This window comes from Antechinus flavipes, chromosome 2 (assembly GCF_016432865.1).
Source record: "Antechinus flavipes isolate AdamAnt ecotype Samford, QLD, Australia chromosome 2, AdamAnt_v2, whole genome shotgun sequence".
Classification (NCBI taxonomy): Eukaryota; Metazoa; Chordata; class Mammalia; order Dasyuromorphia; family Dasyuridae; genus Antechinus; species Antechinus flavipes.
In genome coordinates, this window is record NC_067399.1 from 48399089 (window position 1) to 48421541 (window position 22453).

A 22453-nucleotide genomic window follows, 5' to 3' on the forward strand; every position below is an offset into this window, starting at 1 on the left:
GCGCGCTTTGACCCCGGAAGCAGTTGTTGGCCCCACGGAGCCGGAAGTGCGCAGACAGTGTTAGCGGCGGCGGACGGTGGCGGCGGGAGGTTCGGTTGTCGCCCGTTGGCCGCGAGGCGCCGCGTTCGGCGGCCGCCATTGCAGGTCAGGCCCCGGGCGGGGAGTGCGGGAGGGGGAGCGGAAGGGGCCCGCGAGGCGAGGGCCGGGGCTTGGGGAGGCGCGGCGGCGGGAGGGCGAGAGTGAGGGAGCTGGCGGCCCGGGGAGGGAGGGAGGACGGCGCGGGAAGAATGGCGGGCTCGGGGAGGCGGGAGGGGCCGGGGCTGAGGCGAGGCGGCGGAAGCGAGCGCGGGCGGGGGCGAACGCGGCGGAGCCGGGGCGGGGGCGGCGGAGCCGATTTCGCAGGCCGCGTCGGGCCAGGCCGGGCATCCGTGAGCTCAGGAGGGCGCAGGGAGGGGGGTCGAGGCGGAGCAGTGGGGGCCGGGCCCGGCGCGGGTCTCGCGGGCAGGCGGGCGAGCGAGCGACACGTGGGTCGGGGGAGGATGAGTGCGTGGGAGGGTGGCGGGGCGTGCAAGGCCGTGTGACCGAGGCGCAGACGGGGAAGAGACCGGGAACCCGCTTGGACTGGGGATGCAGGAAGTGGAAGACGAGGGGAGGAGAGTGGACTCAGGAAGTGGAGGGGAAGGGAGGAGGGGGCCAAGAATCTTCCCCCCCCTCCAGGGGATTGGGACAGTTGTCTGAAACTGGGGAGGGACGAGCTCTAGGTTCGGGGCGTGGGGATCCTCGGGTGGAAAGTAAATTCTTCTAGGAGGAGGCAGAAGCTTGGGAGGGAAAAGGGAGCGGGGGGAGAGGGTCAAGGACTCGGAGCTAGTCCGACTAATGGAAGGTTTGGGCAAATACTGAAGTAAAACTGTTGAACTGAATCGGCTTGGACAGCCCGGGGCCTGCCAAGGCCGTAGTTGATCCTGAGGAGAAGCAGAATCATAAATGTTCCCACAGTGTGTTGTGAAAAATAACACGTGTATGCATAGTGTCCACACACATTTTTGAAACCATCCCTCCCTGATGAAAAGTTCTGAAACATCCAGCTCCACATGTACATCACAGCCCTTATGGGGGAGGGGGGACAGGGTCTGCCCCTCCACTTTTAGCTCCTATAAACCTGTCAGTAGACAGGATGCCTTTTGATGCTCAGGCAGCCTATTTCCAGTCACAGTACCATGAAAACACTGCTAATAAAATCTTCTCATCTGTATTTTTAAACCACGTGGATTTTTCATTTTTGGAGGAAAGCACATGGAAAAATTCCTAATATTTAGAGTAGAAATCCATTTTGACCTCTTTCTGTGATGCAATCTGGTAGTAATGCAAGTTTCAATTTTCTCTTTAACTATTTCTCAGTGTAATCCCATCATTTTACTGCTGAGGAAACAGACACAAGTTCAATAATTTGCCCAAGGTCCCACATATAGTCAGTGAGGTGAGATTCAAATCTAAGCTCTGACTCTAAATCCAGCACCCTTCAAACTACTCATCACTATATTCTGAAACTACTCTAAACATGTTAAATGAAGTAACTAAAGAAAGTTCTTTGCAAGGTGTCTTTCATATAGTAAGCACTATATAAATGTTAGCTATTTTAAGGAAGTTTCTAGAGAAGTACAGGGAAAGTTATTAAGATTAAATTCATTTGCTCCTCCAAGTAACAGCTTAAGGTGAAGCCAACATAAAGTGTTATATACAAAGTTTTTTCAGAACAATAAAATTGGAGCATGTTTTCCATGAGAGATGTATTCTAAAGCCAAGATTTTTTCATGAACTTTGTAGGGAAACCCTTAGAGTTAAAAAAATTTGACTTGACAAATAATTGAAAGTTAAAGTTGGTAGTAGGGAAAGGGATGCCTAAGAACAGGAAGTGAATGAAGGATTATCATGTGAATAATAAAGCAGAATTTTCTCTAAGGATTTCTTTTAAAATTTGTCCTTCAGGCTTTGTGTATAGCACCTTTTCCTCCAGGGCAATCTTTAACTTTTAAGTGCCTGTTAATTCTTGATGAACTCATTGACATGAATTTTTATTTTACTTTTTAGTGTTCTCATTTAAAAATCTGAAGTTGAGAGAGAGTAAGGGGCAGTTTATAGGTATTGTCTATTCCTTAAGTCCACTTTGTCCTAAGAAACCATATATTTTAGATTGAATAATTTTAGGGAACATGTAAATATAGAACCATTTTCTATGATAGCTCGCTTCTATGGTTTTTCAAATGAAATAAACAATTTGCTAGAATTTAATGAACCAAGAACAGTTTGGTATTTTAGTCACCAGGAAAGATGAATATTGTTAGGTCTTGATTGCTGCAAAGAATAAATCTCCTAAAGTGATGACATGTATTCGTGTTCATAATATTTGAAATTACAAATATCTAAAATATGGCTTAGGATTTTTTTCTCCTGGCCAACCGACAAAAACAGTTAACTGTTTCACTGTCCTTGGGCACATCAATTAATCTTAACTTGGACATTAATTCCTTATAGCCACAATCTTTAAGATTTTTTTTTTATCCTCTCTCAAAACATCTAGCATAAGTATCTTGCCTTCCTTTTAGTGCCTTAGGTACTCAGTAAATGATCCATAAATGAATAACATGAGAATGAAGTTAATGTTTATAAAGCATATTGAAAATTTAAATATCAGAAGGAAATAGAGAAATGAGTAATGGTTCCTAAAGTATAAGTTTATTGTAATAATCTTATCCAGTATACTCGAAAGCCTTTTTTTCTTTTTAAATAATAGGTTCTTTAAACTGCTTTTTATTATTTGATATTTTTTTTATCTCATATGAACTGGATTACTTATGTTGGCTTGAATGTTTTTATCTTTAGTTCAAGGAGTGAAACTTAAGTTATATGCTTAACAAAACTGAATTGCCACTCCTAATACAATAGATTTATGCTTATATTTGCTTTGTAGGGAAAAACTAAAGTGGATTTGGGGGTACTTCCACTGACTTGTTTTTAATTCAGTTGTATAACTTAATGGGCCTTTATAATGGTGCATCAGTACCTGTGAAATATTGTCACTTTGCTATCACACATTTCTGTATAGATCAAATTTTATATGCTTCAAAAGCTAGAGTTTATTTTCCCAGGTTGAATAAAGTTTGAAATATAATTAATTTGGGAATTAGAAATCTTTTTTTGTCAGTTGGTTTTTTTTTAAACAAGATTTGACTTATACTCTATTCTCTGTGCTTTTTTTCTTTAGATATACCTTAATATTACATTCTCCTTTCTAGAGAGGCAGAAATTCAACTCCTTTTGTTCTTCAGCCCTCCCTTCTCATCACACCCTAAGCAATTGAGTAAATGAGCTATGAGCTTTTGGGCCTGCCCAAACCCCAAAGAGTAAAATATTTAGGTACCAGAAGTAACAGTAGATATCAAGAAATAAGGAAGGGAATAGACAACATAGTTTTATGATCACAGGAGATTTCTGTATTCTGAAAGAGAGAATATTCTTTGCCAGGTAACTGTATATATGTCCTATTATTTTGGGTAACAGATAGTATGCACAGGAATGTTCCCACATCAGACTTGGTATGCAGTAATTCTTGTGATCTGTTCTAGACTAGCTGGAAATGACAAATGCTAGAATACCCAAGCTGAGTTTTAGTTTTTAGTATTACTTTTGCCGGTCCATTGCAGATGTCTATCTGTGACAATGATATATAGAGAGAATGGGGACTTCGAGGTTTATGTCAGAATGTGTTCATCCCAATACCACTTAGCTTCCAAGTCATAAATGAGATAGTAAGGGCCAAATTTGACAATGAGTAGTACACTATAATTTCAGTATATTTAAGTGCTGCTATGTACCTACATAGTCTTGACCAAGTCATTAAATTTCTGTGAATCTCAGGTTCTTCATCGGCACAAGGTAGAGATTGTTTAGATTTTTAAAATTAGGGAATCGTGAAAAATGCTCTTTTTTCTGACTAAATCCTGTGATTTCTTTTACTTTCTTTTGAATACAGTTGTAATGGAAAGTTAATCTTTCAGAACAGATGCCTGGATTATTTCTATGCTATAGTCTCTGACGTTATTTATAGTTGCTAGCCAATAGTTTAACGGTTTTTGTCTATTCCTCATCCTGATCCATTCAGTGACTACTGAGGACATCCATAACATCTTCCCAATAAGCAAGTGTTAACAAAATATTCTTTCTGGGTTGCTATTCAGCCAAGAAGGAGGGCAGATTAGGACTGGCCTCACAAAGTGTGGTGCATACTATATCTTGTATGCTTGCCCACAGTCTTCTTAAATATGCACATTTGCCTATTAGGAACTGATTTTTGTTTCATTAGGACCCCACTGATTTCCAAAATATCTGGTAATCATATATTTTGAATTCCAAATCTAGTCACATGGTTTGACAGACCTTTTCACCATCATTGTCAGGTAGTCAACATTGAAAAAAAACACCCAGAAATCTGGAACATAGAGTTGTCTTATCTGGCTGCAGAAAACAAAATGTTAGTTGCTGCATTTTGAATTGAAACAGCTCAGTAGATTGTTAAAAGAAAATTCTTTTGTTTTACCCTCTGAATACTCCGCTGTGAATACATCTGCACAGATGTTTTCTCATACTCTGACTTATAGACATTTAAGGTAAAAAAAAAAAATCATCAATCATCATAAAGTTATTTAGTGGCTGGATAATAAAGTTGAGTATTAGACCTAGAGTCAGGAAGTCCTGAGTTCAAATCTGGTTTTACACACAAGCTGGATGAGTCATTTTATTTCCCACCCAGGATGGTTGTGAGGATCAAATGACATAAGATTTGTAAAGCTCTTTGCAAACATAGCATGCGCTATGTAAATAATAACTATTAAGTACCTCTAATAAATATAGACCTTGATGAGCCCATAAATTTTAGGAACTCCTCTTCATCAAGTATGTGACATTTAGGCTTTTAATTTGTGAGGATGTTTTCTCCATTTCCACAAATCTATAATAATAAGAATAATAACTTTAGAGAGTTAAATTTTTCTGTAATTTATAGAAAAGGAGTGTTTCTGTAGAAATAATGAATTGCTTTTCAATTCAGAAATTTTTTTAGGACTTACATTATTATTATTTTCTTGCCTTTTAATTACCTAAGAATATATTAATCCTACTAATTAATTGCCTCATAAGTTTTCTGGGTTGAATTCCTTCTTATTCCTCAGAAACTAGTTTTAGTTAAAGTCCCAATCAGATTGTTAGATGTTTTGTAGTGAAAGGAAAGATAGACCTGGAGTCTAGAGACTTGGTTTGAGTTTGAACAATTAATAATTGTGTCATCAGGGGCAAAAGCCTTTACCCTCTCAGACTCAGTTTCCTAATACATAAAAAGAAGGTAAAGCTTGCACTACCTGTTGTATAGGGTAGTTATAAACCATGCAATATTATTTTTCTCTGTTGTACTTACTCTTATTTGTTGTCAGTGTTTACCCCTAATAAGTCCTTTTCATGGTCCCTTTTCTCTTGTGTTTGCAATTTGAAATTTAATGAAATTGCATGCATCAGTTTCAAAAACATTTGTTTGCAGAACTAATGAGAAAATGTACAAAGTTTTTGAATTTTGTCTGTTTTCTCATTAGTTCTGCAAGCAAAAGTTTTGTGATTTTAGAAGTTGATTCTTAAATTTTTTTTGGTCCCCTCCTCCCCCTCAAATAAAACATAGTAGATAAATGTGTGGGATGATTAGGCTATCCATTTCAAAATGTGTTGTTTATTCTCATTGTCATTTAAACATACTCTCGAACAGTACACAAATTTGCCACAAGATGACACTGTTGTATAAGACAAATCTCAGTACAGTACATTTGGTTTCCCTTGTCTGTGGGAAATGACCTTAGATGAGATGAGTACCTAAAATATGTGGCAGACTATTTTAAATGATGCTACAGACATTTTTGTAACTCAACTTTTCCTGGAGACCTTTTGTGTTCTAAAATAATCTTTTCTGACTGTACAAAGGAGGGAAGTCAATGAAGTTTACATTGTATCTCCTGGGAAAAGTCAAAGTGGTATTTTTTTTTTTTAATTCTTCCTATTTGGCCAAGAAGAAAGCTTCAAGTTGTCCTTATATAAATTTTTTTTTTCCTTTCTCTTTTCAGCTTCTCTTCAGTTTGCTTTTCTGAGAGTAAAAGCTGATGGTGCAAATTGTGATTTCCAGGTGAGTGAATCCATGTTGATGATTTTATTCCATTGTGGGATGAATAGTTGGGGTTGGATAAGTTTGATGATTTTCTCAAAGAGCTAAGATCCCAGAGTGCATCTGCGCAGATCCTTGCATTTCAACCTTTAGTTCAGTGCCTAACACTACCCACTTTCCAGTAAACTTGATCAAAAAGAATGGCTGAGCCTTTTATGGGAGGTATACTGCCCATCCTTCACCCCTCAAAAATATTGTAACCACCAGCCCTTTGCTTGCAGTGCTGGGGCTGGAGGCTTGGCAGAATGGGTGCTGATGGAGCTACAGGGGGAGATCGAGGCTCGCTACAGCACTGGATTAGCTGGAAACCTCCTGGGAGACCTACATTACACCACCGAGGTGAGGGGGCTTTCTTTACCCTGCCTAACGCCTCAGAAAAACAAGCCACAGTAAGGTGGCCCTCCCAGAGCCCACAGTGGGGACTGCCCTAAGGTTTGTTATGTGAGGTCTGGCTAATGTCCTCAGGAATCCAGTCGTGCTCCTACCCTACCTCTGAAGCATCAGAGAAGTTTTATTTTGGGGTAACTGGAGAGGTTGTATCTTTAAAAATGGAAAATGTATTTTTCTTTGTGACTGGGAAATGCACAGGGCTGGGGAGGTTGTCAAATGTAGCATCTCAGAGAGATGTTGTGAGAAATGCCAAGGAGTAAGGCAAAGGACTTGAACAGGTTGATAGGGTTGCCTGAGTTTTCTCTTACCCTGAACCTCAGGTATCTTGTGTTTTTTTTTTTTTTTTTTTGTTTTGTTTTTTGTTTTGTTTTTTTGTTTTTTCTTGAAGGGAATTCCTGTGCTGATTGTGGGGCATCATATCCTATATGGGAAAATTATCCGTTTGGAGAAGCCATTTGCTGTCCTGGTAAAAAGTGGTTCTGGGGAACAGGAATGTGATGAAAGTGGCAAACAGACAGCAACTCGGTACCTAGTGAAAGCACTAATAAAGAACAAGATTCTCTTCAAAACTCGCCCAAAACCTATAATCACCAACGTTCCCAAGAAAGTATGAAAGAACCAAGGATTTTTTCTAGAGAGCGGCCAACTCCCTGGACTCGTGCCCCATTTCCACCCCGAGGACGGATGGACGGTTCCCTTGGTTCACCAATGGCTCCTGTTTTGAATGCAGGCAACACAATGGGGGTAAACCCTGATCCTTTTCTTTTGGCCAGTGTTCTTGGTGGAAATCTGACTCGATTCCCAGCTGGCCCCCTCGCCAGAAATCCAGCTCCTTTTCCAAAGCCATCTGGCCCGTTGGCCTCATGTCCGCCTTCCTTCCCAGCTGGTGCCCGTGACTCAAATGTGGTTCCTTTTCCAAGAGGGATGAATCCTCCAAGCACAAGCTCAGTTCCTTTCCCAAGGTCAGGTGGCCCACTTGGCTCAGGTCTAAACCCTCGAGCAGGTATTGCCACGGGTGCAGGTCCTATGTCTAACCCTAGGCCAGGTGGGCTCCCGGGCACAGGTCCTATGCCTAATCCTAGGCCAGGTGGGCTCCCAGGCACAGGTCCTATGTCTAACCCAAGGGCAAGTGGTCTTCTGGGTGCTGGTCTTGATCCCAGAGCAGGTGGTCTGGGCTCAGGTCCTGGTCCTGACCTGAGACCAGGAGGTTCGCTAGGCACAGGTCTCGGCCCAAACCTAAGGACAGGTGGCCTTATGGGCACGGGCTCTGGTCCTGACCCCAGAGGAAGTGGGTTCTTGGGTACTACTGGCCCAGGTCCTAATTCTAGAATAGGTAGCCTGGGACCGGGCGGCCTGGGCGCTGGTGGCCTGGGACCGGGCGGCCTGGGCGCTGGCGGCCTGGGAGCAGGTAGCCTGGGCGCGGGCGGCCTGGGCTCAGGTGGTGTTGGCACCAACAGCCTGGGTGCAGGTAATGTTGGTGCAGGTGGCCTAGGCACAGGTGGCCTGGGTGCAGGCAACCTGGGAGGAGGTGGCCTGGGTGCGGGTGGCCTGAATCCAGGCCCAGGCCCAGGCCTCAACCTAAGAACCAGTGGTCTCTCAAACACAGGGCATGTCCCTGACCCCAGGGCAAGTGGATTTCTGGGCACAGGGCTTGGTCCTAACTCTAGAGTTAGTGGCCTAGGCACAGGCCCTGGTCCTGGTCCTAACCCAAGAGCAGGTGCCCCGGGACCAGGCCCTGGTCTTAACCCAAGAGTAGGTCTGGGAACAGGCCAAGGTCCTAATCTGGATCCCAGAGCAGGTGGTGTCTTGGGTTCAGGAGCTGGTCCCAATTTGAGAGCTGCTGGTCTCATAGGCTCAGGATCTGGTCTTGATTTGAGAGCCTCTGGATCTCTAGGTATGGATCTTGCTCCCATTTTAAGGGCAGCTGGCCTCCTTGGAGCAAATTCAGCCCCTTTCTCACAGTCATCTGGAAATATGGGTCCAAATCCATCTTCCATGACAAGAGCAACAGGTCCTATGGGTCCAAACTCTGGTCCTGGTTCTAGGATAGTTGGCCTTGCAGGTCCAAACTCTTCTCCTATGCCAAGGGCTAGTGGCCCATTAGGTCCTAATTCAACTCCTTTCTCAAGGCCAACTGGCCCCTTAGGTGTAAACTCGACTCCCTTTCCAAGGGGGACAAATCCTGCAGGCTTGAACCCAGCTACATTTTCCCAGTCCACCAGCTCAAACCCACCTACTTTTCCACGTTCCACTGGTCTTCAGGCACACAGTACAGCAATTTTCCCAAGGTCATCTGGTCCCTTGGGCCCAAACCCACCTAATTTCCCAAGATCAGCTGGACTGCAAGGCCCAAGTCCAGCTTCTTTCCCAAGATCCACTGGCCCACTCGGTCCTAGTCAAGTCCCTTTCCCCAGGTCTGCTGCTGGTTCACTAGGTCCCACATCAGCAAGTGCTCCAGGCATAAACCAAGCTCCTTTTCCAAGGCCATCTGGTCCCATGGGTATAAACCCATCTTTTCCTAGGGTCAATGGCCCTATAATGAAGACTGTGGTACCATTTCCTAGGAGTGGAAGCCTTTCTGGTCCCGGTCCAACTTTTCCTAGACCAGGAGGCCCGTTGGCTGCAATGTACTCGAATGGAATGCTGCCACCCTAGAGACCACCCCCTCCCGCCTAGGCTACATTGGCTGCAAGGTACCACGGCTTTGGGCAAGATGGAACGGCTGTGTTCTGAAGGCCAGAAAGGCTTGACTTGATGGCCATTTCTTTTCACGGCTTATTTCTCCAATGAAGATGGAGTCTTCGATTTGCTTGTGAGACAAGGACTCTGGCAGGCAAGCTCAACCCTAAGGATGGGGAGAAAGACTCCCAGTGTCCTGTAGCCTGTGGTGCTTTCTCACTGCTTTGTGCCGACTTCTCTCTTTCTTACTCATTTCTTGGATTGTTCTCCTGGACTTTTCCTCAGGGATGCAAAGGCCTGCCAGTCCCAGCTCATTCTGTACTACCATCTTCCCTATCAGAGAAAACCCGGGTAGCTGCTTTTGTTAATTGTGTTCCAGTTTTCAAACATTACTCAGTAACTTTGTATAGAGCAGCTCTGACTGGATAGTCCTTTTCAGTTCTAAGTAAAGCTTATTTCTTTATGCCACAAACTGGACATTGGCCACCTCTGGAATTCACAGGAGGCCAAAGTTGTGAAGCAGCTTCTCGCCTGCCCTTCTTGCTACTGTTAACTCCCAATCAAAGAACCTCAAGATTTTGAATTTGATGTTGGCTCTGGGACCTAGGGGGTGGGGGGGATGGGAGGTAAAAGGGAGGGGGAGGGGAATAATCACTGCTTTTCAGCCTGGTATGAAGGCATCGTTGGTGTTTCATTCTACAATATATCATTTCTTACTGTTTCTTTAATAAATGGGATGGGAGGTTGCTGATTTTGAGCCCATTTTGTTACCTGGCCCAGGGGTAAGGAACCTCACCTTTGAGTTTTAATTGTTTTAGCTGAAGTTGGCTGTGAGCCTACATTCTCTTCTGTGTAGCTTGTCTAGCTGCTTTTGCTGTAGGAATAAGAAAGCTTACATTTGTGTTCACAGCTGGAGCTTTCTTACTCATCTGCCTGATAATTCATCAAGGATTTTGACCCAAATTACAATCTGAGTTAGGACCCACTTGTATATAACATCTTTAATATTGTTCCTGGGCTAAATGCACAATCACCTTTGACAGTTTTGTCAGTTAAATGGACTGAGTTTATGTTGGAAATTATCTGGGAAAGTGGTTGGATGGCAAATAAACCAGAGAGATGGAAGTTAAATTTCAGTTCTTGTTCACTTAAAGACTCAAGACTAGTATCAAGCACAGTGAACCCTTTATCTTTGGGAAACTGCTTTGCCGAGAGATCAGTGTCATCCTGTGAGATGTATTGAATGGTATATTACCTGGCATACCAGTATCTTTTAGCCCCATTTCAAGTTCCAGGTTTGGGGCTTACTGAGACACACCTAAGTTTTTTACACTGATTAAAAACAAGGGGGATGAGGACCTCTAAGAAATAATAAGACTGCTATTCTCGTGTGCAAATTTTTATTTTGACAAATACATCATAGTATAAAAACTTTGACCTTTTTGAAAAGTGAAAAAAATGCAGGTAAAAAATAAATACATTTACAAATCATTGTAGAAATAAGTAATTACAAAAGATCAGAAAAACCCTCATTAAAATGGGATTTAAGAGAAAAACCAAATTTTTCATTAATATAAATTCTCTTCCCTTGCACGAAATAGGGATAAAGCAGATGATGTTTGGTTTTGTGTTTTACAGAAAATATAAAAAATAACTTATAAAAACCAGTCGAGGTTGAAAGTTGTGAGCCCACTTATCTACCTCTGCTCCTTTTCTATCTGGGAATCTGGCAACAGTAGCAGGATTGGAGGAACTCTGATAGTAGGACAGCTAGGAAAAACCTATTTTTTCCTTAACCATTTTTAGGTAAAATTGAGAAAAGTAAGCCCTTAGTTTTACATCTGAACCTTGCATTGGCTGGCTGGATTTCCTCCATTATTTAGCTCAAAAGCTCACTCATTAATAAGCAAAACTTTGGAATGAACTAGAGCTGGTACCTCTGGCCTCTTCCTCATCCATGATGGTCTACCTGCCAGGAGGAGTAGAGAGCTGCTGTGATGCCGCAACTGCTGGCAGCACGCACAAGACACAAACTCGTTTGAAAAGAAAAGCACCATAAGTTGACCCAGTGGCCATTTGGAGCACATTTCGTTCTCTTGCAGGAAACAACAGGTGTCCTAGAGGTTTTTCCCCTCCCCCCCCCAATTTGCCTTTTGGGTATTAGAGACTGATTCAGTAGTGAAGAATAAAGTCAGGAATATTATTGTGGTCTTGCTAATAAACAAGAGATGCTCAAAGTCCCAAAGATGAGTTTAAACTAGTTCATGTTAACTCAAGAATTGAGAGTATACAATTTATGGTGATTCAGCCAATGAGATGTAGAAAGAAGTGAGGAAAAAAAAAAACCTTAGGAACTGGAAACGCCCCATTTCCTGATTCTGTGTTGCCTAGAAATAAGCAAATATAAAGCTGAAAAATTTGAAACTTTAGCTGTGAGAAAACTGAAAAATGCCTAGGGGATAAGATGGAGAAACTTAAGGGCATAAGTGACAACTAAGAGACAAAAATTGCATCTGTAAACTATAGTAGAATCTAAGACAGCAGGTTGTAGTGGAGGGCAGGAGGCTGGATTTCATATAATAAGCAACAGCTTGTTGGAGTTGACCTGAAATTCAAGTCTAAGCAGCTTCATAAACATCTACTTGCCCTCAGTCACCCCAAACAGTTATCTACCTGTCTTGGGCAGACTTTTCTGCCACTTGAAATACTAAACAGTGCTATGGAGGAAAGAGAAGTGGTTCACTTAGAAACCCCATGGATTTAGAAGACTTCATAATTTCCTAAGCTTTAAATGATTGTGTTATAATTTCTTGAGTTGTTGCACATGGGAAGCCTTAATCCCAAACTCCAAATTTAAGAATTCCATCCATCATATGACTAAAATTTACTGTGGCCTGTAGTATACTAAAAGAACATAGATGACTGACATGTGTGCCCTCTTCCTGGTATAAATTCACCTTCAACTGCTACTGGAAGTTTCTCATCCCTGCTGGTTTGGTCACTTTCTGGGTATTCAGGAATACTTGATCTTCAAACTAAAGCCCCATTCTCAGACCCTGTTCCCTGATACCCAGAGGCCAGTCCACTTCCTTGGGACAATCATAGGGATCTAGCGATTGGAAGTGTGGGCGGAGCTGGCTCACTCACCAAAAAGCTGCTGCTAAATGGAGGCCATTCTCAGATGTGCACAGCACACTTGGTTCTGGATTACTCCTGGGCTTCAGGGAAAGGAAACAATCTCCAGAATCATTGTCAGTGCAGAGGTACAGGAGCCTCAGTGTCCAAGGAATCTAGTGACGGTTTCATTTGAATCCATGGTCTGTGTAATGGGATGGTTGCTCCAGGCCATACTGCAGGTCAAACTCCTTTGCACTGAAACTTGTCCTTTGGACGACAGTTAATAAAACAAGGACACAGCCCGCCCGCCCGCCCGCCCCATTTCTTTTCCTTAAACTGGTAGGAGTCAAGTTTGCCCCTTCCCCTCCCTGGCCCATTGCACTTTTCCCACGTTGCTCAGAGAGCTGCCCTTGCCCGTCACACTTCAGCAAAGGCTAAGCTGTATTGCTCAGGTTTCCTTCCACAGCGTCGGGCAATGATGGCCAAGTACAGCATAAGGAGTGCTACCCAGTAGCAGGCATACAAGATGGCCCCAGATACTAGGAAGGCCAGCTCTGTCTCACTGAATAGGTCCTGGCAATAAGCTGTGTAGGCCAACCCTCCCAGAAGGACTGCCACCCAAATAGACACGGGAATCAGTCCAATGAAGTTCACGACAATGGTTTTTCGGCCTGAGGTGCCCCATCCAGACTTGTTGATGGTGGCAATGGCAAAGATCTTGGCTGGCAAGAGACTGGACATGTAAAGGAGAGAATAAAGGGACATGAATATCATTTCTGCATTGCCCCGAAGGAAGCAAGCATAGGTAGCCTTGATGATGCCCACAAGCTGCACTGTTAGCAAGAAGAGGAGGATGTTCCAGACACGGCCCCGATAGAACAACTGGATGACGGTAGCAATAAGAAAGAAGGGAAAGAAACCTGTCACCACAGACTCATAAGTCATCCAGAGGTGGTGTTTATGGAACCACAGGGAGTTGTAGAGCCACTCTCGAAAGTAAGACTTGCTCCAGCGAGTCTGTTGGTTGAGCCAACGGAGGTACTTTGTAGGGGTCTCTGTGAGGCACTTTGAGCGTGCGGTATACTTAGTCTGGTAACCAAGGCTCAAAACCCGATTGGTAAGGTGCCGGTCATCTCCAAAGCTGCACTTGCTGCCTAGAAATTTCTGGTGGTACCAATCTTCTAGGAACTGCTGAAGAAGGGTGTTCCGGTACATGCCTAAGGGCCCACTGATGCACTGAACACAACCAAAATAGGACTGGCAGGCTCTTTCCACATTGAAGGCCATCCAGTACCGCACGCTACTCAAGAAGGAAATCCAGGAGTCATATTTGTTGAGGATCTAAAAAGGAACAAGAGAACTCTTGTTAGCTTCAACACACACTCCATTTCTCTGACAACTAGAGGCTACAGACAGAAGCATCTGGAGCATTCTGGTATTCGTGAATTTTCTAATCCAAAGCATCTTTAGGTCTTCTGCCTCACAGAACAGCCTAGGGGATAAAAGAGATGTTGCTAAAGGGCTACCCTGGTTCCCTAGGAAAATGTCCAGCTTCCAGTTCTGAGCTAGCTAATGAAGGAAAATTTGAGGGTAGCAGGAAATTTTAATTTCCTAGGTACCTAGTTCCAACTCCACACTGTTTAACCCCCACCCCCCCTTACTCAATTCAAATTTTGTCATTATGTTATCAAATGGTTAAAAGTTGCTAAAGGGCTACCCTGGTTCCCAAGGAAAATGTCCAACTTCCAGTTCTGGGCTGGCTAATGAAGGAAAATTTGAGGGTAGTAGGAAATTTTAATTTCCTAGGTACCTAGTTCCAACTCCACACTGTTTAACCCCCACCCCCCCTTACTCAATTCAAATTTTGTCATTATGTTATCAAATGGTTAAAAGCCAGTACTTAATGTTACGAGGAGATAGCAGCTGAGGGTCATAACAGACTGACAAAATGGGAGATTTGCTTGAGCCTAGAATGTTCTCTCCTCATCTCTGCCACCTTGCTTCCCAGCTAAAGTTCCACTTTCTGCAAGAAGCCTTTCCTGGTCACTCTTAATATGAATGCCTTCCCTTCTTATCTCCCATTTATCTTCGTACTTAGTAGTTTATATTTTGTGTCCCTTATTAGAAGATCAGCTTCTAGAGAGCAAGGACTATCTTTTGTCTTTCATTAGCTTTCCAGCACTTAAGTACAATACTTGGCACATGACAGGTGCTGAATAAATGCTTTATTTTACTGATAGGCTTACTGTCCTGCCCAAGAGGTTTCTCTTGGCTTTTCTCTATAAATATCTCTTAGAAGAGAATCTGGACCCCAATGTCATTAACTGAATGATGGATCTCTTAGAGATTTTTAGTCCCCAAAAGGAATCCCTCAAAAGGAATCCCCCAAAAGGAACGTCTGGATTTCTTGAAGAGTTACTCAGAAACAAAGTTTATCTTGAAAATTAGCCACTGACCTTCTAGGAAACTCACTTGTCAAGAGGTCCAGATTTTCTCCACTGCAATCTTTTAGTCTTCTAAATTCTCAGCTCTCAATATCCCATTCTTTTCCCTCCAAAGCCACCAAGGGAGGGGGGGAAATTCCATTCTTCCCACCCCAAGCCCAGTGCTCTACTCCAGCCACAAGAAATTAAAAATAACTGTACCATAGGGCACTCTCCAGGAAAATCCCTAAATGTGTCTTACTTGGACATCTCCCCCGACTCCACCCACTCGGGGATCCTCCTCCAGAACTCGAAGCATCTCCACAGTACACGCTGGATCCAGCACTGTGTCCGAATCGCACACCTGACAGAACAAGCATACGGTCAGCGTCTCTTAGGCTCAGATCCCCAGATCCCACGAAGTCCCTTTGGCTATCTGTCACTATCTCTTGCAACACTCCCCTACTTTTCCTGCTGTACCATTTTGCATTAGGATGGGGGAAGATAGATTAAAGAAAAGTTCCGGGTCTCCTAGGCAGTGTCTGGTTGACTTGAGTAAAGGGCACTAAACATGTAAAGAGGTGGGTGGGAGAGTCCCTATGCAGGGAAAGAAGGATAAGAGTTTGGGTTCTAGGTTTCACATCAAACAAGTCTTGGCCCTCTCCAAGGCTATCGATATCCTTGCAGACAAGGAGGAGAAATGCCAAGCAGAGGAGCTAGTTTAAGCTCTTATAGTACAGCTCCTATGTACCAACATTTTATTTATCTGGGGAGGAGGTGTTCGGGAACAAGTCACAACAATGGAACAACGGTTTTTCAGCCTGAAGTGCCGAAGCAGTGGCAGATCTGCCCAATTAACTCAGACCCCCAAGAAAACTGTCTCTGTCACATCACTTCCATCCACAGTCAACATCAGTACACCAGGAGATTACAAGGAAAGTCTAGTATGTTTAGCAGTTCAGACAAGTCCAATCATCAGAGAATGGAGCAATCTGAAGCTAAATAAAAGGGGGAAAAAGCAATCCCATATCTGCATGGTGAGGGTTAGAGCTTCAAAGGATTTAAGAACTGCTGAAGCATGTATAAATTATATCTGATTGTTTACCATTTCAGGAGAAGTGGGGGGGGGGTTGGTTGGTAGAATCTGGAACTCAAAACTTTAAATAAAAATGTTTAAAAGTAGGAGAGAGAAAAAAAAAATACTTCAGCTAAAGAAAGGCCCTGAAGAAAGCAAAGGTGGAAGGGGCTTAGCAGGAGCTTGGGAACTGTGAGGCTAGTGTAATGTTCTATTAGGTTTTTTCCCAGGAAAAAAAGGCTATGTAATCGGTACTCTTGGGAATAATCTGACATGGACAAGACCAAACTCCATAGATTATTTTTTACCATACCCATGCCTTTTCTCTTTTTTCTTAGGTTCTCCTTCATGTAATCCAGGGCCACTTGAAGGGCAGTTGCCTTCTCTTGTTATTTGTGAACCAATACCTATGGCTGAAACCCACAAACTTCATTTTGAGAAGTTAAATTGAGCATTATTATAATCTAAGAATGAAGGGAAAGCATTTATTAAATGATAACTATATGTAAAGCAGTCCTTGGGCACTGAAGACATGTACAGAAAAGCAATCTCTCTCTCAAGGAGTTCCCATTCCAATGGGAGAGAGAATTAAGGTTTTACCTGTAAGCTAGATAGATCAGAGAAGCTGTCAAGGGTCAACTAGTCCATTTCATTTTATGGTAAGGAAACTAAGGCTCAGTTCAGTAGGTATTAAGTGATGCGTTTAATGTCACAAAACTCCCTAAAAGCCAGTGTATTTGTGATCAGAGTATATCCACACTTGGGATCTTGATAAAACCTATCAGTCTGCCCATTCTGCCTTCTGCCAACTTTTATTGGGTCTATATTCTTAGGACCAAAGATTATATTCTAGGTGGGTCAATAATCCAGTTTCTGGCTTTCTTACTTAATAGAGTGACATATAGAACCTTTTCAGTCTGAAATAAGAAAGCAAGCAGGGTAAGAATAATTCGCTAACATGCTTAAAATTCCAAGTAATTCTTCTCAAAATTGAAAAAGAAATGCCTAGATCTAAAATTTTTGCTATTCCTAAATTTTAATTCCTGAGTTTTTTCCTAAAAACAGCTAACATTTATATTGTGTGCTAAGTGCTTCACAATTATCTCACATTATCCACATTACAATAATTCTGGGAAGTAGGTGCTAGTATTACCCCATTTCACAGATTGCCACAAATTGAGGGAAACAGAATTTATGTGACTTGGCCACATTCACCTAGCCAGTGAGTGTCTGAGACCTATTTGAACATAGATCTTCCTGATTTCAGCCCAGTGCTCTATCCAGAAGCATGTGACTTTAGTATGCCCTTTTTATTTTTCATTCAGCCTGGAATAGAGATATTAAGCAAGATATTAAGAGAATAGCCAGCAAGTGGGTTGTTAGAAATACAATTTATAGTTAATTAGAATAAAAGGAGTCTGGGTAATCCACAAATGCAATCCAAAGCATGCTGATATCAGTTCCAGAGGAATCTCCCAAACTAAGAAGAGATTCCCAGAATAATCCTCCCTGGACTCTAAGGATATCTTACTTAAAAGCAATCATTCATTCCTACTTTTCCCCCTTATTCTTCGAATTCAAATAATTCCCCTCTCTTCTCCTATTGTCAATTTTCCTAAAGGGATCCATTCCTGGGTGAATAAGGATACTAAGGTAGGGAGCAGCTTCTATGGAGTGGACCGCATAGAGAGCACAATAGTGTTTTCTCCCTCTCTGGGAAGATTTAAATCTTGGATCAGACAGAAGGATTCACACTACATTTATAACTCATCACCAATTATCTTTTGCTGATTATGCCTATAGGCAGTTATCCCACAGCAATAAAGTGGAGGGAGTCGGGCACCTGGAGCACAGCTGCTCATTGATCCAACAAAACACACAGGAAGTAAGATTTCTTTTTAGCTAGTTTTCTTTAGGAATTGTTGAAGGAGGGAGTGGCTTTTGTGGTGACAACAGAATAGATCAACATATATTTCTAAAGAAACTTTCAACTGGAGTAACCATGTCCTATTTGAAATTCTGGACTCCTGAGCAAAAACAAAAGAACAGTTTGATAAAAAGCCCCGTGATAAACCACAAAAAGCTAACTTTTCCAAAACCCAACTTCCCTCTCTAAAATATAGGGTTAAAACCATGAAGAGAGAAATTGGAGATTTATGAGTAATTCATTTGCACTTAGTAAATATTTGCTAAATATCCAAGCACTCTGCTAGATGATAGGGTCTCTGTCCCCACACATCTTAGATGGTATAACTTAAGTAGTTTATAAATACTAACATCCCTGATCCTTTAATGAGTATTTGCAATATATAAAACTCTGAATTAGTAAAACCTTCAATCAGTGAATAGAACACCAAAGGAGCAGGACCCTAACATGACTTTGATTGGTCTCTTCAGCCTGAAGTACCCCAAGCCTGAAGAAGGGGTATTCTCCCCACTTAATAGGGATACCTCCAGACATTTTCCCATTATTATTTACCTATTACAAACTGGGAATACGATCCCAATTGATTACCTTCCAATTCAGGCACCTGGGTAAAGGTTTCCTCAGGGTGGGGAGACCTTACAGGCAGGAAGACAGATATTGGGGGAAGGATCATTTTAGAGTCAGAGGATCTGGATTAAAATCCAGTCCTTGCAATTTACTAGGGTTTATGAGGTCCCTATTGTGTGCCAGACACGCCAGTCACTGCATGAGCCCGCCCAGATAATGTCTAAGCTGCTCTCCAGCTCCAACTTCAGTATCCTCTAGGCCTGCCACTAGGGGGCAGAGGGATAGAGCTTAGAATCAGGGAGACGAGTTCAAGTTGCACATTTCCTGGCTCTTGCCCAGGCCTGAGAGGCAGGCTCAGAACGGTAAGGTTTTAAGTGGAGGTTGTTGAGAGGTTTCATGATGTTGGGGTAAGGGGGGGATCCTGAGGCAGATAAAGCGTCCAGTGCATTCCTGGGCACAGCACTGGACCTCTCTGCCTCAATTTCCTCAACCATAAAATGAACACAATAGTCGCCCTGGGTTGTAAGAATCCAATGAGAGCATGTGTGTAAGGCTCTCAGCACAAAGCCCAGCATGAAGCAAGTGCTACATAAATTCTGACTCCCTGGCAGGAGGGATCAGGCCCCCAGGTTTCCCTGTCCCTCTTTTCTGACTCCCCGCAGCACCAACCAACTGTACCCATACCTGAATGTAGTCCACAGACTCTCCGAGGGCCTTGAAGGCTGTGTACATCACCTCCCGCTTGCCACCCCACTTCTGCATGATGCAGGAGAAGGTGCTGCCCCGAACCACCTCCTGGACGCGGCCTATCCCCTCCTCCAGACTGTCCTCGGTCTCTCCCTCTCCCACATCGTGAAAGTTGCTCTGCCAGACATAGCAGCCTGTCTGTTCGGAGCCCAGCACCTCATGGAAGATGTCCAGCATGTAAGTGTCCTCCTGCCTGTTGCCATCCACCACCATCACCACCTTTAGGTTGGGAAAGGAGATGCGCTGGGCAGAGCGGAGGCACTTGCGCAGGTAATCTGGGTCCTCCTGATAGGCAGCAATGCATAGAGCCACGGAAGGGGCCAGCTTCAGGGGCCGCCCCCCTCGCCGCATGCGCCGGTGCTCCAAGAAGGCGAAAAGACTCTGGATGAGGAGGTGCAGGCCCAGGATGGCGCCATATAGGCCGAAGGAGAGGTAGTGCTTCTCTGTGTGGATGAACTGGTACCCAGTCACATACGCCGCCAGGATTCCTCCCAGGACTGCCAGGGCAAAGAGGCTGGTGCCCACTACACGCAGGGCTGTGCTCAGGTGGACTGGCATCTATCCAGAGGAAAAAGAGCAAAGGGAAAGTCAGTCAACATTTTTTAGGATTGGATCCACCACCCACTGGAAACACAAGCCAGGCTCCCGGACTGACGGGCATGGGAGCTTTGCCCTGCTGTTTCCAATCAGCATAGGTTCACCCCTTCTTAGGCTGGTTGGTGCCAGACTCGTGTGGCCACTTGGTGTTTAGTGCACTGCAGCTCAAAACAACCCACTAGCCATGGCCTTCCCAGCAACAGGACCCTGCCAGGCCACTGGAAGCAGATGGTAAGTCCCCTCTTTGTGCCAGGCAGTGCACTAAGCTCTGGGGATCCCAAACCCCTGCCCTGGAAAAGTTCACATACTAGTGATGGAGACGACAGACAACTAATTGTATAAGCAGATCTATGCAGTGTAAATGGAAGGTCATCTCAGAAAGAGAGGAGGAGAAGGGGCAAATGCCTCTTGTAAAAAGGGCAGAGCACCCTATAAAGGCAGCCATTTGTGTGTGGAGCCTAAGTGAGGGCAAGATTAAAAACAGATGAACCCTCTCCACCTTCAAACTTAATAAAGAATCTTCCTTTCATAGATATTTGCATTATACTCCATTACTTTAAGAAAAAGAACTAATAGCTACTGTCCATAAATATGTAGGAGAGTCTGGAAGAAGATGGAAGGCAGCAAACATCCCTTCCTTAGCATGGGCGGTGGGTAAATCCTATGTGGATTGGTCATAGGAAACCATCTTGCCAGTGCAAACCATGAATAATCTTCCACTGGACAGTTCAGTGCCCAGCGCACCCACCTAACAACACCAAGCTAGGGAGGTGGAAGGGTCCTGTATCAGAGATGGGTGCTTTTGGCAGGCAGGGAGGCATTGAACACCCCAGGGACTTCTGGTCCAGCTGCCCATCTCATCTGGGGATGGAACAAACTTGCTGGAAGAAGGAAAAGTGGAGAAAGAGCCTCATGGTGGGTATAGGTAAGGTGTAAGAAGAGTGAACTAAATGCTGGATCAGGAAATAATTCCTGAGTACTAGTTCTGTGCCAGGCAACACAGAGACAGGCAAGAGAATGTAACATGCAAATGACCAGGGATAGACAAGCTCCCAAGAAGAGAGTCTCAGAAGTAAAAGGAATCAGGAAGGGGGGTGGGGGTGGGGGCCAGCTGGGATCCTTTTTATAAGGAATATTGAGAATAACTGGCTCCATCTCATGTCCAGCTTCACAGGACAGAATGACAGCTAGAAAGGACAGCTCTAGGGGTAGGGCTCCTGGCATGGGACAAATGGGTAGCACAAAAGGGGAGGTAACAAAGCACAAAAATTAAAATGGAGAGAAAGTTTCCCTGTGCCCTTTTACCCTCCCTTTTCCTGAAAAGGGGGCTGAGGCAAAGCAGAGAAAGTAAACAGGAAAACAGTCCTCGGGAGGGGAGGAGGAAATGGATGCTGAGGGCAGGAGAAGGTGAGCTGTGTGTAAAGCCCAGAAGGAAGCCGAGGAGAGCTGCAAGGACATGGGGCTGTCGGGGCCGCTGCTGCGGGCGCTGCAGCGGGAGGGGGAGCGGGCTGGCGGGTCCTGTGCCAAGCCGCCTCTGTGCCCATCCTTGCCATCGGCCCGCTCCCTCCTGGACAGCGGCTCCTGTAAAGTGCCCCCAACCCAGACTCGGCCCCTTGCTCACTGCCCTGGCCGCTCCCTCCCCAGTCCCTTCCAGCAGAGGCAGGACTCAGATCCTTAGCTCTCTGGGGTCTCCTCCTCCATTCCCCTCAGCCCCCTCTCCATCCCCAGGAAGAAACAGCTTCATCTAAGAGTACTGAGAGTATACAGGTTTCTTCTCTTACTTGTCAGGGGCATCTCTGAGGCTCCTCCATTCCCACAATTCCAAAAAGGCTATTGCCGTACTTTCCCTACACGAAAGTAAGGACTCTGCCCCCCTCCCCCCTGCCTAGCGGGAGGTCCAAGCAGGCTCTTCTCTGCAGTAAGGAAACTCACCTCCCCCCATGACCCACAGCGAGAGAACGGGCTAATGGGCTAGCACAATGCCCGAAAAAGCAGTGCCTTGGGGGAGGAGGATCGCCCTTTAAGAGCATATGGTTGAGAAGCATAAAGCACCGAGAAATCCATACCCCTTAGGGCTGGTCACTGCATTGACTCTTCCTTGGCATTACGCTGGGGGACGGACGGGCAGTGCAACTGAAAGAGAGGGGGATGGCGGGCACTTCTTTTTAAAAATCCCAGCCCACCCTGGTAAGAATCCATGCTGGACAAGCCTCTGACCACCCACAGCTCCGTGCCTGCTTTACCCACCTTAGTTGGGGGACTGGAGCGTGCACAAAGAAAAAGGTTACAAAAGACAAAACAAAAAAGCTCCTTCCACCCCTAGCTCCCTTTCCCAAGTGGTAAAAGGCAAACAAAGGCACTACCTTTGAGGTCTCACAAAATCCCTTCCTCCCCCAAGGCCCTCCTCAAAGACACCCTGACCTGCCAAGAGTTGGGTGACAAGACCCGCATAGCTGCACCGCCCCCCTCCCCCCACTACCTGGTGCTCCCGACTTCCAAACAACCCTCTTCATCAAAGGACAGGGGAAAGCACATGGGGGGTGGCAACTACTTTCTCTATCCTTGCATTTCGGGCTCCAGAGCTTTCCAGACTGCAGTCCTGGCACTGCCCGGCCCCTGGCACCGGGGCAGCTCTCGCCGGCCCGGCCACACGATGGCCCGGCACAAACCGCCGC

General features: G+C 44.7%; 3 protein-coding genes across 3 annotated transcripts; 2 read left to right on the plus strand and 1 right to left on the minus strand.

The window, feature by feature from the left end:
* The first annotated feature begins 38 nt into the window (after positions 1 to 38).
* Positions 39 to 7259, plus strand: CHTF8 (chromosome transmission fidelity factor 8). The gene is made up of 4 exons (XM_051974725.1): positions 39 to 144; positions 6159 to 6217; positions 6478 to 6595; positions 7035 to 7259. The coding sequence occupies exons 2-4, from the start codon at positions 6195 to 6197 to the stop codon at positions 7257 to 7259; spliced, it is 366 nt and encodes a 121-aa protein (XP_051830685.1). The 5' UTR covers positions 39 to 144; positions 6159 to 6194.
* DERPC (DERPC proline and glycine rich nuclear protein) lies at positions 7256 to 10456 on the plus strand. The gene has a single exon (XM_051974724.1). The coding sequence runs from the start codon at positions 7256 to 7258 to the stop codon at positions 9299 to 9301; it is 2046 nt and encodes a 681-aa protein (XP_051830684.1). The 3' UTR covers positions 9302 to 10456.
* Positions 10457 to 10708: 252 nt separating this feature from the next.
* On the minus strand, positions 10709 to 20257 carry HAS3 (hyaluronan synthase 3). The gene is made up of 3 exons (XM_051974726.1): positions 19119 to 20257; positions 15128 to 15229; positions 10709 to 13783 (listed from the first exon to the last, which is right to left on the minus strand). Exons 1-3 carry the CDS (start codon positions 19737 to 19739, stop codon positions 12860 to 12862), a joined length of 1647 nt encoding a protein of 548 aa, XP_051830686.1. The 5' UTR covers positions 19740 to 20257; the 3' UTR covers positions 10709 to 12859.
* Between the last annotated feature and the right edge of the window lie 2196 nt (positions 20258 to 22453).

Bases quoted from the DNA above. Each gene is read 5' to 3' on its own strand.
- CHTF8 (XM_051974725.1), top strand. From the start codon at position 6,195: ATGGTGCAAATTGTGATTTCCAG. The intron at 6,218-6,477 runs GTGAGTGAATCC...CTTTGCTTGCAG, and splicing joins GTGCAAATTGTGATTTCCAG to TGCTGGGGCTGGAGGCTTGG. The intron at 6,596-7,034 runs GTGAGGGGGCTT...TTTTTCTTGAAG, and splicing joins ACCTACATTACACCACCGAG to GGAATTCCTGTGCTGATTGT.
- DERPC (XM_051974724.1), top strand. From the start codon at position 7,256: ATGAAAGAACCAAGGATTTTTTCTAGAGAGCGGCCAACTCCCTGGACT.
- HAS3 (XM_051974726.1), bottom strand. From the start codon at position 19,739: ATGCCAGTCCACCTGAGCACAGCCCTGCGTGTAGTGGGCACCAGCCTC. The intron at 15,230-19,118 runs GTATGGGTACAG...TTGTTCTGTCAG, and splicing joins AGTCTGTGGACTACATTCAG to GTGTGCGATTCGGACACAGT. The intron at 13,784-15,127 runs GTAAGACACATT...GTTCCTTTTTAG, and splicing joins GAGTCGGGGGAGATGTCCAA to ATCCTCAACAAATATGACTC.